General features: G+C 40.8%; 2 protein-coding genes across 9 annotated transcripts in view; both read left to right on the forward strand.

The window, feature by feature from the left end:
* The window catches only part of LOC133441826 (neprilysin-like), a 466,475-nt gene that overhangs the window by 152,348 nt on the left and 299,687 nt on the right, over positions 1-14,440 (forward strand). The window lies entirely within an intron of this gene.
* The window catches only part of LOC133441820 (muscleblind-like protein 1), an 81,625-nt gene that overhangs the window by 58,197 nt on the left and 8,988 nt on the right, over positions 1-14,440 (forward strand). For 6 of the 8 annotated variants that reach the window (XM_061719482.1, XM_061719481.1, XM_061719487.1 and 3 more), the window contains 5 exons: positions 703-873; positions 6,165-6,386; positions 9,159-9,398; positions 12,636-12,689; positions 13,484-13,634. In XM_061719482.1, the coding sequence (XP_061575466.1) occupies positions 703-873; positions 6,165-6,386; positions 9,159-9,398; positions 12,636-12,689; positions 13,484-13,634 (838 nt within the window). The remainder of the gene's footprint in view (positions 1-702; positions 874-6,164; positions 6,387-9,158; positions 9,399-12,635; positions 12,690-13,483; positions 13,635-14,440) is intronic. The other 2 variants (XM_061719485.1, XM_061719486.1) reach the window with 2 other exon arrangements.

Raw genomic sequence — 14,440 nt, forward strand, 5'->3', positions numbered from 1 at the left:
GGCGACACGTACGTACGGTGCGCGTCGCCCCGTACCCTACGCCGTAGGCTACGCCGTCGATTTAACGCGGAACCATAAATCAGGCTTTAAAAAGAATGTGAGAGGAGGGAAAAGTGGGGGGGCCAATGGCCCCCTGGCCCCCCCGCTTCCAGCGCCACTGGAACAGACCCCCCCCCCCCAAAAGAAAACAAAAAAAAAACCTAAAACTAAAAAACTTGATTAATAATTCATGAAAACATTGAGACATGTATTAATCTGCTATCAAAAGTCAGTCCATTCTAACAGATGCTCTGTACGCTGATGCTTGGTTTGGGGATCTGCTCCACTGGTTTGGAATGCATGGCATGTGTTCCCTGAACCGCTAATGTAAGAAACAGACTTAACTTATTTCTAAGCTAATTTTTCCCTCAGTGTGACCTTGTGAAAAGTGGTATGGTAGCAAGCCTAAAGCTTTGACCACAAAAAAGGAAAACGAAGCTGAACTGCTTTGTTTCTTGATGATAAACAGTCCTAGATGCTGACGATATTGGGTCAGCCCCTGCAAATGAGAGGGCAATGACTCGAGCAAAGGCTCATTACTTCTTCACATTAAGCTACAATTACAAGCAGCACTATTCTGATCCACCACTTTCCATGTGTTTATTCTTCTCACCTGTCCTCCTTATGTCTCCTACCACCTTGTCCCCTCTCCCGCACCATCAGGGCCGCTGTTCCAGGGAGAACTGTAAGTACCTGCACCCTCCTCCTCACCTAAAGACACAGCTGGAGATCAATGGAAGGAACAACCTCATCCAACAGAAAAACATGGCCATGCTGGCCCAACAGATGCAGCTCGCCAACGCCATGATCCCCGGCACACAAATACAGCCAGTGGTGAGTAAAATACAATGAACATAATAATCCACACTTTCAAGATATGACTTTCCATACGCACGTGATTTACACATTTAAAGTGTGCAGTTTTTATGGGCTCCTGGGTTATTTTTACATGCTAGTTTATGTAACACAAGCCTGAATGTGTCAGTTTCCTTAAAGGTTAAGACCATCCTCAGCATGTTTTTGTCATCAAGACACATGTGACCACAGCGAAGACAATTATGTCTTTTTTAGTCTCCCATGTGAAGGGACTTCTTGCAACTAATTCAGTTCAGTGGCAACAGGTCAGATATAAAAAGAGCATACAGGAGAGGCAGAGTCTCTAATGAGTCACTAAAGAGCCACTGTCTTGCTTTGTATTCACACTTTACAGCCATCCTCCCGCCACTGTCACACCTTTGTGGATCACCCTTACACACAGCAGTCATGCCGTCCTGTTATTACCTTTTGTTACTACCTCCCAAGATGGAACAGGGATTGCCGAAATGTAATGCTGTTCCACCGCCTCGTCTTTCACTCACAAAATAACGAAGTGGAACGAAATGGCCGTTTGAATGGGAGTTATCAAAAGTAAAGACAGGCTGAGGTTCACCAATCTGCAAAAGTAATTACAGCAACAAATTGTGAAACCATTTCAGAATAATGGTCCTCAGCATACAATCGCAAAGGCTTTGAATAGCTAAACACCTACGGTTTAACGTCAAAAGCTTCAGAGAACGTGGGAGCTGTGAGCAAGGCCAAAACTCAATAGGCTATTGGATGTTCAAGATCTTCAGGCCCTCAGGTGCTGCTGCATGAAAAACAGGCATGACTGTAATTAGAAAGACTGCTTAGGGATATTTACAGAAATTCTAAGAAAATCCAGGAATACAGTTTGCTGTGCCATCCACAAATGCAGGTTCAAGCTCTGTCGTGCAAAGAAAAAGTACGATCCAGACACACTACCATCCAATCGCGGCCACAGCTCTTTAACAATTCTGTGATCAGACATATGTGACATTTAAAATACTTTATGAAACAAAGAACGCTGTCTCGTCTGAACTAAAAAGAAGAGACCATCCGAGTTGTTACAAGCATTCGGCTCAGAAGCCTGTATCTCTGATGTTATGGGGGGGGGAATTGATCCCTACAGAAATGTCAGCTTGCACACCTGGAAAGGAAATATCAATGCTGCAAGGTATATATAAAGATTTTAGAACAACATATGCGCCCATCCAGTTAATATTTTACAGGGATGGTCTTGGATTTTCCAACAAGACTCAGACACTAAACTGTCTGCATTCCAGACCTGTATCCAATTGAAAACATTTGGTGCAGCATCATCACATAAAAAAATGAAAAAGAAGTCACTGTCCTTACAAGCATCTTGACTTTTATATCATATGACATCATTCCTCTTCCAAACCTCCAGCAACTATTATTAAAATAGTAAGGGTGAACACGGTGGTAAACATGCCCAAAAGATTTTTGAGATGTTTTAATGCCATCAAATTCAAATTTTGCTACACTACCTCAATTTCAGCATTTAATTTAATTTCTATGCTCTGTTGTGAATAAAATATGCACCTGTGATTTCTACAAATCACTGTAGTCTGATTTAATTTACATTTTACACAGTGCTGCAGCTTTGCTTGGAATTGGGGTTATGGATGATTGCAAAACTGGGCTCAGGTTTAACATGATATAGGGAGACACGAAGATTAGTGACGTGTCCTGTTGTTACGTCGCATTTTTCAATGTCCACAAATCCTTCGACACACACACACACACACACACACACAGAAGAGACATCAGAAATTGCTCTGTGAATACGCTGGAACCCCCAAGGACCTTCAAGGTGATGGAAAAGCCGGAGTCAGTGTTTTCAAAAGAATCCTTCCATGTGAGGCTCTGGATACCTGCCAGTCATGCTTAAAGTAATTCTCCTATCATCTCATCTGCCCCCTGAGTGAGAGCACTGGATCAAATTTGTTTTCACAACAGTTGAAGATGTGCCACACATGAACGTGCACACTTACAGTAACCAATGCTTATCACCCTTAACTTGGAAGCATGGCCCGGGTCGAGAAGCCCAGTGAGAGGACGAGAGGAAACCAAGGCAGGATTTAAAGAGGCACTAGATCTCCATGGGACTGTAAAGTCTTCCGTTTGTGTTTATGTCATGGTGAGAAAGTAAAAAGAGGAGAGGGGGAGTAAGGCGGGCTGACAGGGGAGGGCACAGCACAAGAAGAAATGTAGCATTGAATCCGGCAGGAAGAGATAAATGGACAGGGTAAAGGCAGGCAGGTAAAGTGAAGGTGATAGGAAGACAGCAGACCTTTAGACCTGCCCTACAAAAGAAAAGTTTAAAAAGAGCATGTTGTGTGTAAAAGGAACAAAAGGAAAAGAATAGGTGCCAGCCCTCTCAGGAATTAGATCTTCTTTCTCCATCACTCGCCTGCATGTGTGGCTTCATTTCCTGCCTCCATTCTCAGTATCTCCTCCACATTGCATCTGCTGTTCTGCCACATCTGTCCCTCCTCCCACGATATGCATAAAAAGAGTGCTTTCATTTCATGCATGAAACTGTACAGAGGCTGACATAATGAGGGTCCATTACATCTGGCTGTGAGTGATGGTGCCCATGACTCTTTCTATCATAGATTCACCATCAGCTGACAGTCCACCTACAGCACTATAAGACTCATTCAGCTGCTCATTGGCTCTCACTCTTGCAAAAAACTTGGAAATGTGGTTTTGGTGAAGATCTTGGATGTGCATAAGAAAAGCACAGCTCCTGAAAGGACAAAAGATAATCTGCAATCAGATGCCTCTCCGTGGGAGCTCATCCAGAAATCACTAAATCACTAAATCTCCCATTTATACCTAAGTAGCATTCATAAAACCATGCAGCAACATGGATCAATGATGTGAGTGATCTTGACCTATGGCTATTTTTTCTTACTGTTGTTATTTCATCTTTTAACATTTTTAGTTGTGATATTTTAAGATGAACATAGCTGATGATAAAGAAAAATAAAATATCAGAACCCTTAATTTATGAGTACTGTATATACTTAAGTAAGATGGGATCCATCCATCCATCCATCCATCCATCCATCCATCCATCCATCCATAGATCCATCCATCCATCCATCCATCCATCCATCCATCCATCCATCCATCCATCCATAGATCCATCCATCTATCCATCCATCCATCCATCCATCCATCCATCCATCCATCCATCCATCCATCCATCCATCCATCCATCCATAGATCCATCCATCCATCCATCCATCCATCCATCCATCCATCCATCCATCCATAGATCCATCCATCCATCCATCCATCCATCCATCCATCCATCCATCCATCCATCCATCCATCCATCCATCCATAGATCCATCCATCCATCCATCCATCCATCCATCCATCCATCCATCCATCCATCCATCCATCCATCCATCCATCCATCCATCCATCCATCCATCCATCCAAACATTGTAACAACTTTTAGAAATTGCATACACGTTCTTCTATTTTTCTTGTGTTTTTCTCGAACGTTAACATGCTTTGGTTTTCTAAAACGATTCAAATCAAATCAAATCAAATCAAAATGTATTTGTAAAGCACCTTTCATACAAAAGTATAACATAACGTAAAATCCTAAAAGTATGTCTAAAAAGCAAGACATTAAAAACTAAAGGAATAAGACAGTAAAATGTATAAAATAGACCATAAATAACGACTAAAATATTTAGATAAAACATTAAGATAAAACAATGAAAATAAATTATGATAAAAAAGGATAAACTAAATATAAAACAGAGCAGTAAGATCCAATAAAAATAAGGGTGAGCATAAAAAATGTAAAAGAGTTAAATGAGTCAGTTAAAATTGATTGATCGATTGATTGGTTGCAGCACAGTACTACCTACACCAGAACATTTTGAGTTTAGCTCATACAGCCCAATGCTGACCCTGACGGCAGTGTTGCAGCAAGAGCAGGTTTAACTGATCAGTATTTAAACCGCTTGGAAACCGGAGGTACACTATGCACCCAGCTGGTTTCACATCCACCAGAAATTAGTATTCATTTCCTCCAATAGATAAAGTTCATCTAATGAATCCTGTTTTCCTTAAAATATGTTTCAATTTGTTGTATATTCACAGCCACTGTTGAAGCTTGATTCTATGAATTCAATGAATTTTAGTATCTCAGTACTGCAAATTGGTATATGGAAGAGTGCCAATGTTGTAAATTCAAACCACTCAGAGACTCATTTTAGCGGTTTGAGAATTGTTGCAGGTGTACACTATGCTGTAGAAAGAATATGCAGTGTTATCTAAACAGATATTATAAAAATGAAGTCAGCATGTCTTCTCAGGATGATATCACTGCATTAAAACCTCATGACTCAGAGGGTTTCCAATGACATCATGTCTCTGTTATATCAACCTTGAGCTCCAAAGATCTCAAACTAATATTTGGGGACATCTACTTTTCCAGAGCACTTTGTGATAGGGAGTAACTCTTCAGACGGTCCTGGATAAAGAAAAGCAGGAATTAGAAAGTCCACATCATTACTTATTTTCTGAGTCACCTCAAGGCAGGCAGGAGGCTTTTGGAAGAATGTAGCTGTCCAGCTCTGGCTGCTGCCGCTGCTTTATTACTCACTGTGTCCTCTTGGCAGCGGCTCAAGAGACAATCCTCAGACTGGGGTTCAGGTCAGGAGCGTGCAGTGAAAACTTAGGGAGCGTCATGTCAGCTAGCTTACGCCTCAGCCACTTGGAGAACAGCGGAAGCAGATGTAAGGAGGATGTTTTCTCTTCTGAACTCCAGCACAAGGCATTCAGACACTACAGCATAGCCCCTCTCCAGCTTCACACGTACACACAGCTTGATGTCCCTCATCGTTATTACTTCTATCGGTGTGATCTCTGGTGTATGAAGCACGTGATTCTAACTGATCAAAGGGAGTAGGTGATGCCACATACTGGTCTCTTCTAGTCTCTTCTACCTGAAAATAAAAGCCCAGCAGCAATGAAGAAATATTCATATTCCGCACATGCAAGCAAGCCTGTTTATTATCTATTTTTACTGTCTTCTTTCCCTGCACAGCCACAGCTACAGTTCCTCCTATGCTTTGCTGAAGACAGTTGCACACTTCTTTTATCTTCCTTCTTCTGTCACTTGTTCCTTCTCAATTGGCAGATGTAATTAAACAATTAAAGTTTAAATTGTTTTTTTTGGGATATATTTGCCAAATTTTAACAAACGTTTATTCTGCCTGTACCCCCCGCAGCCCATGTTTTCAGTCACGCCCAGCCTTGCAACCAATGCCAATGCTGCTGCAGCAGCGGCCGCTGCATTTAACCCCTACCTTGGCCCCGTGTCGCCCGGCTTGATGCCCGCTGACATCTTGCCCAGTGCGCCTGTACTGGTCACCAGCAACCCCAACATGCCCGTACCTGCTGCTGCCGCTGCTGCTGCTGCACAGAAACTCATGAGGACAGACAGACTGGAGGTGAGAAACACTCACATTTACATACACGCACACACACACACACGCAGTGATGAAGAGGAGAATATATAACTAAAAAAAAAAAAAAGATGCAAGCACACACCACTGATCACACAGATGGGAGGATTTGCATAACATTTATTTTAGCTGCAAATCAGTCACAGATTAAAAAAACAGATTGACAGAGCTCCAGTGATGCTGCACCCGGCGAGGATCATTTCCCCGTCCACATGAACAGACCGGGCTTTGAAATGTGGACTGCACCTATTTGAATATTAAAAGCATGGGTTTGAAAGTCTTGCCTCAACAGTTTTTGTTTGTAGACTTTAATTATGTATCTAGTACACAGTTTCGGTTACAGTAGCTACATCTTATTACCATAATACAGTCATTACCCAGACTTTAGCAAAACCAAAAAGACATTAATGAGAGAATCTACAAACATTAGCTTCTTCCTTCCCATCAGCTCAACTTGTTGTGAACAAATGTGTCATTTGGAAAAAAGAAAAAAAAAATCATTACATCTTCTATGAAAGCAATTAGTCATTTGAAACCTGACGAGTGCCCCTCCTCTTGCTGTGCTCAGATAAACATTAATTGGACAGTGAGTCAATCTCATCCATTATGTAGCTCCACCCGGGAAACACTTGCAGTGGGATAATGGGGAAATCGTTGGAGGCAGGCAGGAGGTGTGTGAGAACGTTACGAAGGCTACATTTAAGTAGTAATGTTTGGTCGTATGGTAATTAATGAGCAATTGGTTAAGTAACTCAGCAGACAGCATGAATGAGCAGACTGCATGCAGCGTGAGGGGGAAAGGTCAATGACAGGAAAGAGAGATGGGGAGGGGGTTGGGTCAGATCAATCCGCAGATCCTGTGGTGGTCATCCGTTGTGGGTGGTGGGAAGTGGAGACAAAGATAACAGAAAAAAGGCGTTTTGTCATTGGAGGGAGAAAATTGTCGCTGTTCGTGAAACATGTTTTTTTTTAATTGAGTTCGAGGACTGTTGTAGCTGTCTAGAAAAAGATCAATAGCATTTGGCATCAAAGTGTGGTTAAAAAAAGCTTTAAAAAAGCAAACTAGATGAAATATTTGATAATCTGCTTATTTTGACTGTCCATTCAGGCGTAGTGGCTGACCATATTGGTTGGGATGAATCTATAAAAAAAATATTCGCTTGAAGTGCCGGTCATACTTTAGTTTCTCCAGTGTATCTTTCAAAATAAACATAGCTGGAATTCTTTGGGCAGACACAAATACCAGTCAGAGGATAAGTTGCAGACTGGTTTCTTGAGGCTGACAGAAAATTCCTATTTTAGAAGACAATCCTGTTTTACCCAAAAAATACTTTTCCTGTGATCCCTCTGACTCTTCTGCTTATGGTTCTGCAGTAAAACTGCAACCTCTTAGAATGCATTAAACCATATGCTGCTTACCTGCAGCCATGGTGATGTAAATGCCCCAGAGGGACCACGATACCATGGAGACAGGAATATGATTAACAGGCCCATTGTTTGTTTGTCCAGTCAAGCACTTTTTCTGGTTCAGCTTCCACTAATGCATAACTGTTAAGAGAAGCACACTGGTCCACACCTGCTGCCCTGGACATCTAATTGCTACAATTTAGTCTTCCTCTGCATGTCTAATTTTTTTTCCCCTATGACGGCCATGCTCACCTCTATCTCCACAATCCCCATCTGTCAGTCTTTTTCTGTTTTTTCATTAACCACGTTTATATCTTCTCTCCCTTCTCCCTCCCTCACCAGTTTAGCCAATATCTGCCTGACAACAAGGGCATTTCTCTTTAAAAGGGGGACAAAAAAAGAAAAGAGCACCAGCACTAGTCTTAATGGTAGCAATGGTAGTGAACAAATGTCCTGGTGTCTACATGAAGGTATAGGTGTAGAGGTATAAAGAAATGAGAGACAGACAGCGAGATAATCCAAGCCCGCCCCGCCCCTCTTACTGATCAGTGATGGTGGATGAAAGGAGGATGACGGTGCTGGTGGCCATTTGTCTGGCAGCCGGTGCTCTGTAAATCACACCTTTAACGCACAAAAAGAGTGAGAATGGAAAACAGACCTGTTGGATAGGTGCCTTTTTCAATGGTAATAATAATTCATTTGTCGGAGAATAATTCAGATGGGGCTCAAACAGAGGTCTGAAGTTAATGCCCCAGTTCTTTTCTGTCAAAATTTGTTTCATTAAAAAAAGAGAAAGGGAAAAAAAAACCTCCTCATTGTCTATGTGCACCCGTTCTCTGTGTGTGTTTGTGTGTGTGTTAGTATCTGGGTTGTTTATTATGTGTGGGATGAAGATTACATCAGTTATAGCCTCCCTTGAGGGTCACCAGGCACATATTTCCCATGAGCCCGATTGATCCTCTACATTCAAAAAGGTGCCAGTCACGTTCCTCCTCAGCTTTCTGTCGCTCATGCAGCTGCTGCCCCCTTCTGTCCATCTCGGGGAGGCCAGATCCACGGCTCATTTGAATAACAGATGCATGTTCTGTGATGGATGATTCTGTAAATGCTGGTTCGAATCAGTTCTGCTTATCAATCAATAATAATGGCCTAACCTGTCATTAAGATTGGTTGGCCCTGTCTGGTGTAGAGACTGTCAAGTTCTAAAATGACTGAACAGATTGAGTACTTCATCAAATGTGAGCAGTGACCTCATAATGCGTGTCTGAGTCTGGCATTTGTGTGCATTCATGGGAGCAGGTTTGCGATTTGGTTTGTAATCAATTTCTCACCGTTGTATTTGTGACTCAGGTATGCCGGGAATACCAGCGGGGTAACTGTACACGTGGCGAGAGCGACTGCCGCTTCGCCCACCCAGCAGATAGCACTATGATTGACACCAACGACAACACTGTCACTGTGTGCATGGACTACATAAAGGGCCGCTGCTCGAGGGAGAAGTGCAAGTACTTCCACCCTCCGGCTCACCTGCAGGCCAAAATCAAAGCCGCCCAACACCAAGTGAACCAGGCAGCGGCTGCTGCAGCCATGGTAGGTGCCCGTACACGGATTACAACAGCAGAGACCACTCAGGCCGAGGGCCACATAAAACAAATAAAGCCTAGTAAATGGTTCAGATAGCTAACACGAAACAAGCCAGTTTGAAAGTGTGACAAAATCACAATATTTGATGGCAATAATGGGACAAGATGTGGTTAATTCAGATACTGTATGCTGTAATACAATACTACCTAAACAATATTTCAAGTTTAACTGGAAGCAGTACTCAAAATTGATCATCATTACAGTGTCACAACAAGCATGTCTGGACTTCCAAAGTCATCTGCAGGATCATGAAGTATGCTAGCGAGTTTTATTTGTATATATACATCACAGATATTCTGATTGTGTGAGCCTAAATGAGAGTATGTTATCAAGTATCTAGGGTGAGGAACACATCTGATTTTGTTAAGAAAACAATTTAAAATGTTGTTAAAACTTATCAGCTGTTAAAATCTGTATCAGATATTGGCAAACAGGAAAAAGACCGGTTTATGTGGAAGGCGGAATTATGTCACAACTGAGTTTACTGTGTTCCAGGTACAAAACAGGAAAAAAGCTTGGATGTTTAGACACTATGAACCGTTTCAAATGTCAGACTAACCATTGCCACTTTATTATTATCTACAGTACTAATTCATGCACTCTGTATTTAGTTCATACAAATAAGGTAGGAACCTGTCCACCGAAAAAGGAATAGTACACATGTTTGACTTAACGTGAATGAAAAAAGACAGAACCATTTTAAATGGTAAATTTAGCTAAGCTTTGATCAGCTCTGAATTTCATGGCTGGAATTCCAACCTCAAGCAGCATTCTGGGTGAAATTTCCAACCACGAATTTGGAAATCCAGACTTTGAATATGAAGCAGTGTGTGTGCCTTTTCTTTTCTTTTTTGGTGCTGTCCAACTAGTGAGAATTGAACCCCATAAACTGCACTCAGTGCATTGCAAAACACATCAAGAAAAGAAGTGTAAAAACCTGTGCGCTACATTAGCCAACAGCAATGTGTTATGTTTGAGTTTGTCTTGCTGATGAGCTCACTCCATTGTACACTTATCTGGGTGTTTATCTGTGTAGTGACCATTGAGTATTGGACCACATAGTATGTAGCAGGTGGTTTTAGAAACAGCAACATTCTAACCCAAAGCTAACATACAGTAGCTATAGTGCAATGTGCCTGTATATTGAATAGACAGGCTTAAGCTAGCGCATTCATTCAAGTCTCACTCACCATGTGTTACAAAGATACAGAGTAAATGTGCTTCATTAGCAGCAGGCTGTAGTGATCATGCTAGTTTGTGACTGAGCCCTCAGCTCCCCTTCCCGCTCACCCTCGTTTTGCTGCTTTGATAGTTGTATAGTGCTTTTCCAAGTCAATAGTTACCCTATGCTGTTTTTGATTTTTGCATTTTTTTTTCATTGAGAGGACAACTGTGTAGAGGCCGCTGGTCAATTTTGGATTTTGCATTGGTTAATCGTATTTTTGTGATGCAGTGATCATTCTCTTCAGGGACACAATAAGGTTTTCTCACATAAAATACTGGTAGTGCAGAAAAGAGGATTCACTTAATTTCAGTTAACCTTTCACTTTCAGATTATTTTCACTTTCAAAGGTTTTAAATTAGACATAATGTGATCAGACCTGCCTAAACATTTAAACTCTATCATCAGTCCGTATGCCCACTTTATCCTGTTTTCTGTGTTATCTCTGTTAAACAATATCTTTTTACTTGATCAGTCCTTTATACAGTATGTGTTTTTTTACTTATTTATTTAATGTCAGCCATGCCAGTTATGGTCAATACATCTAACAATGGGAATACAGATTTATACTACATTGTAATTATTAGCTTTTTGTATACAAACATTTTGGTTTCAGGAACATGCGAATTACAAATGAGGTGTAAGGGAAATTATTTATTTTGGTCTGTTCAATTAGAATCTAAAATAATTTTTAATGCAGTGTAAGCTCAGTAAAAGGCATGAAATACATCAATTAGATACAAAAAGATACAGCCGAACATGATATAATATTAAGATAATTAAAACACTATAACACGCTTTAGTTTAAAAGTGTAAATTCCACAGGTAAGTTGTCATGGCAACAAATAAAAATCCACAATATCCAAAAAATACATTTTAAGTGGCTTGAAATTCATTCTTCAAGCAAACACAATAAAACAATATTTTTTTCCTCCGGTGTGTCTGAAGTACTGAAGGACGTGGTTAACTTTTTCTACAACCATGACATTTTTGCAACTGAATGAAAAATGTATTTTGGCAAAAGTAACAAATAAATAGGAGTTATATTGATTTAGGGACATTTATGAAAGAATAGACAGTGTCCTAAGGAGAAACAAGTCCCCAAAATCCAGCTGATCTTGTCAGAAAAGTTTGTCTTAACTTGGAAGTAAACTGAATTGGCCTTTTGCTGAGATGCCACTTTCAGTACTTGCAGCCACTGTGTTCAGCTGGAATCTCACCATTGACTCAAAGATCAAATGTCAGGAACAAGGGACAAGATTTTAGACAGGAAGCGTTATAGTTTTACTTTGTTTTCCATTTGTAGTCAGTGTTGTTGAACAGTCACATTTAGGCGGGCACCTGTTGCATTTGTAAAGAATAAATAAATATAAATAATGATTGGTTTTCACAACACTTGAGTCTTGTTTTGAATATCTTGATAACAGATGGATTCACCAGATGCCCAGAAATATTGATTGTTGCCACTAGAGGCATAGTCATTTACCTTCACCTGACAGATTTTCAGCCTGGGAAAGCTTTCCATACTAACACAACAACTTCCATCACCATGCCACGAAAAATGACCCCCCCCCCCTCAAAAAATTCAAAATTGTATTACTACATATTTAATGGTTGTATTTATGAATTTATTAACTGAAATAAAAGCTTAACTTCTTCTCCTTCTCTCTGGAGGGCAAACGAAACAAACAATCAAATCGAATTTTCTCAAAAACCAAATAGCATCAAAAGCCAGAGTTATTTTCAGTAAACCTATGTGCATGCCTCAGTTTTGTAATTGGTGTATACTGCATTCCAATGATTTGTTTTTTATTTGTTTTTTTTGTTTGTTTGTTTGTTTTTTTTCTCACCAACCCACTGCACTGCTGCCCCCATGATGCACCTCCGCTTGCTGGTTTATGTTATTGCGCTTGAACCCCATTGGCCCATTGCCATCATGTGCTCGCTGCCTGCTAATTAAGACTCAGTCGGCTGTCAATTCACTGAAGCGACCCCTCGACGCAACCTTTGACCTGGTACTATGATCTTTCACCTTTTAGCTTGGCATGTAGCTGTGTTGTGTTAGATATTCTAGTGGACTATGTAATTAATTACCTAAACAGAGGAAACTCTGAAGGGCAATGAACTGATGGCAGACGATTGCTTTTTGCATAAAAGGTTTGACAAAGCTCCCATTTTAATCTTATTTAAAACGTCAGAGATGAAAGCCAAATGGTTTTCAGTCACAAATTCAGACATTTTCACCATATCAGTTCATTTCCCTTTGGATAATCTTCAAAGCTATTCATTGGCAATATTTGAGTGTCTGATAACCTACTGTATGATAGCCTCTGCATGATTTGGTCACTTCCCAGTTTGCATGAGTAATTGTTAGAGGTGTGATGACAGTCGTAACTTAACTGGCTTTTAGCCGGCAGTGCAGCTTTTCCTAACTACATCATTTCTGTTAATGGTCCAGCAATGACAACTGTATCGTGTATATCACTGTCACTAAGATCTTAGCCAACAAATACCATAGTTATCACTGAAAACCATACAATAAGGTTCCTGATCATGTTCTGGGTACTGTTTTTATTGTCCATATCTAGATAGACGTCACAGTTTTTAACATACCTCCACAGTCCCGTTTCACTGTGACAGCAGTAGTGTAGTCCACTGCTTGCTTTGCTGTTATTTGTAGTAGCTGTATTAAAGAGCAACTTTATCTCCTAATGGATTTCTTTCTTCTCTCTGTCCTGAATGTCACTGCCACCATTTTTTTTGATTTCCCTCACTCCCATCCTGTATTTTGGTGTTGTCACCTCATCAGGGGCTCCCTCCCGTTTTGCCTCCTTTACCAAAGAGACCCGCACTTGAAAAAGCCAACGGTGCCACCACTATGTTCAATGCGAGCATGTTCCAGTACCAACAGGCCCTGGCCAACATGCAGTTTCAGCAGCAGGCTGCCTTCATACCATCAGGTGAGGTCTCAGTCTTCTTTCATTTATGTTTGTAGGTGTTATGCCTGTGCTTGCTGTTAAATCACACGTTTCTCACTGCCTGATTACGTTTTGCCATCAGCAGAGAATGGCTGTGTTTGTTTTCATTTTTGGTAACATGAAAAAGAACAACTTGCATGTACTGTACTTAATTGGACATATTCTATAGCCAAGGCAGCATGGATGAAGGGACGATGCTCTTGTGGCAAAAGTAAGAGAATAAAGTCAGAGCTTTTTAAGACATGCTGTGAAAGTTGGCGTATGCATATATAATCTGCTCAAATCCCAATGTGATAAGAATAATTTTATCAGATAATAAGGGCAGCTTTGTAACCCAGAGAACCAGATGTGCAATAGGTGTCGATATTTCACAGTAAATTCAGTAAATGTCATTTCAAAACCAAAAGTGGACACTCCATACAGAGCGAAGATTACTCCTCCTAGTGTAGTATGTTTGTGCATGTACTATATATTACCCACACATGCACGGCCTGTTGAAACTGCTGTTCTTTGGGCTCTGCATAGTTATCTTGCACTGCAGCCCATATTCTCATTTTACAGTCTAAGAATAGTCTGCTACGGACACTCCGCTGTGAGATATTCATACATGTCTCACTTTCAGAAAAGGAGGTCATTCAAATGTTTCATAGTACAAACAGCTGCTATATGGGGAAACGGGGCCACCGCTCGTTTTTAATTTGGACTATGCTGTATGACTAAAAAGCCTAATGGACTTGATCATCAAGCTTTTTAGTTTATCCAAAGTCTTTGCATTTGTAACTTTACAT

This window comes from Cololabis saira, chromosome 4 (genome assembly GCF_033807715.1).
Source record: "Cololabis saira isolate AMF1-May2022 chromosome 4, fColSai1.1, whole genome shotgun sequence".
Taxonomy (NCBI): domain Eukaryota; kingdom Metazoa; phylum Chordata; class Actinopteri; order Beloniformes; family Belonidae; genus Cololabis; species Cololabis saira.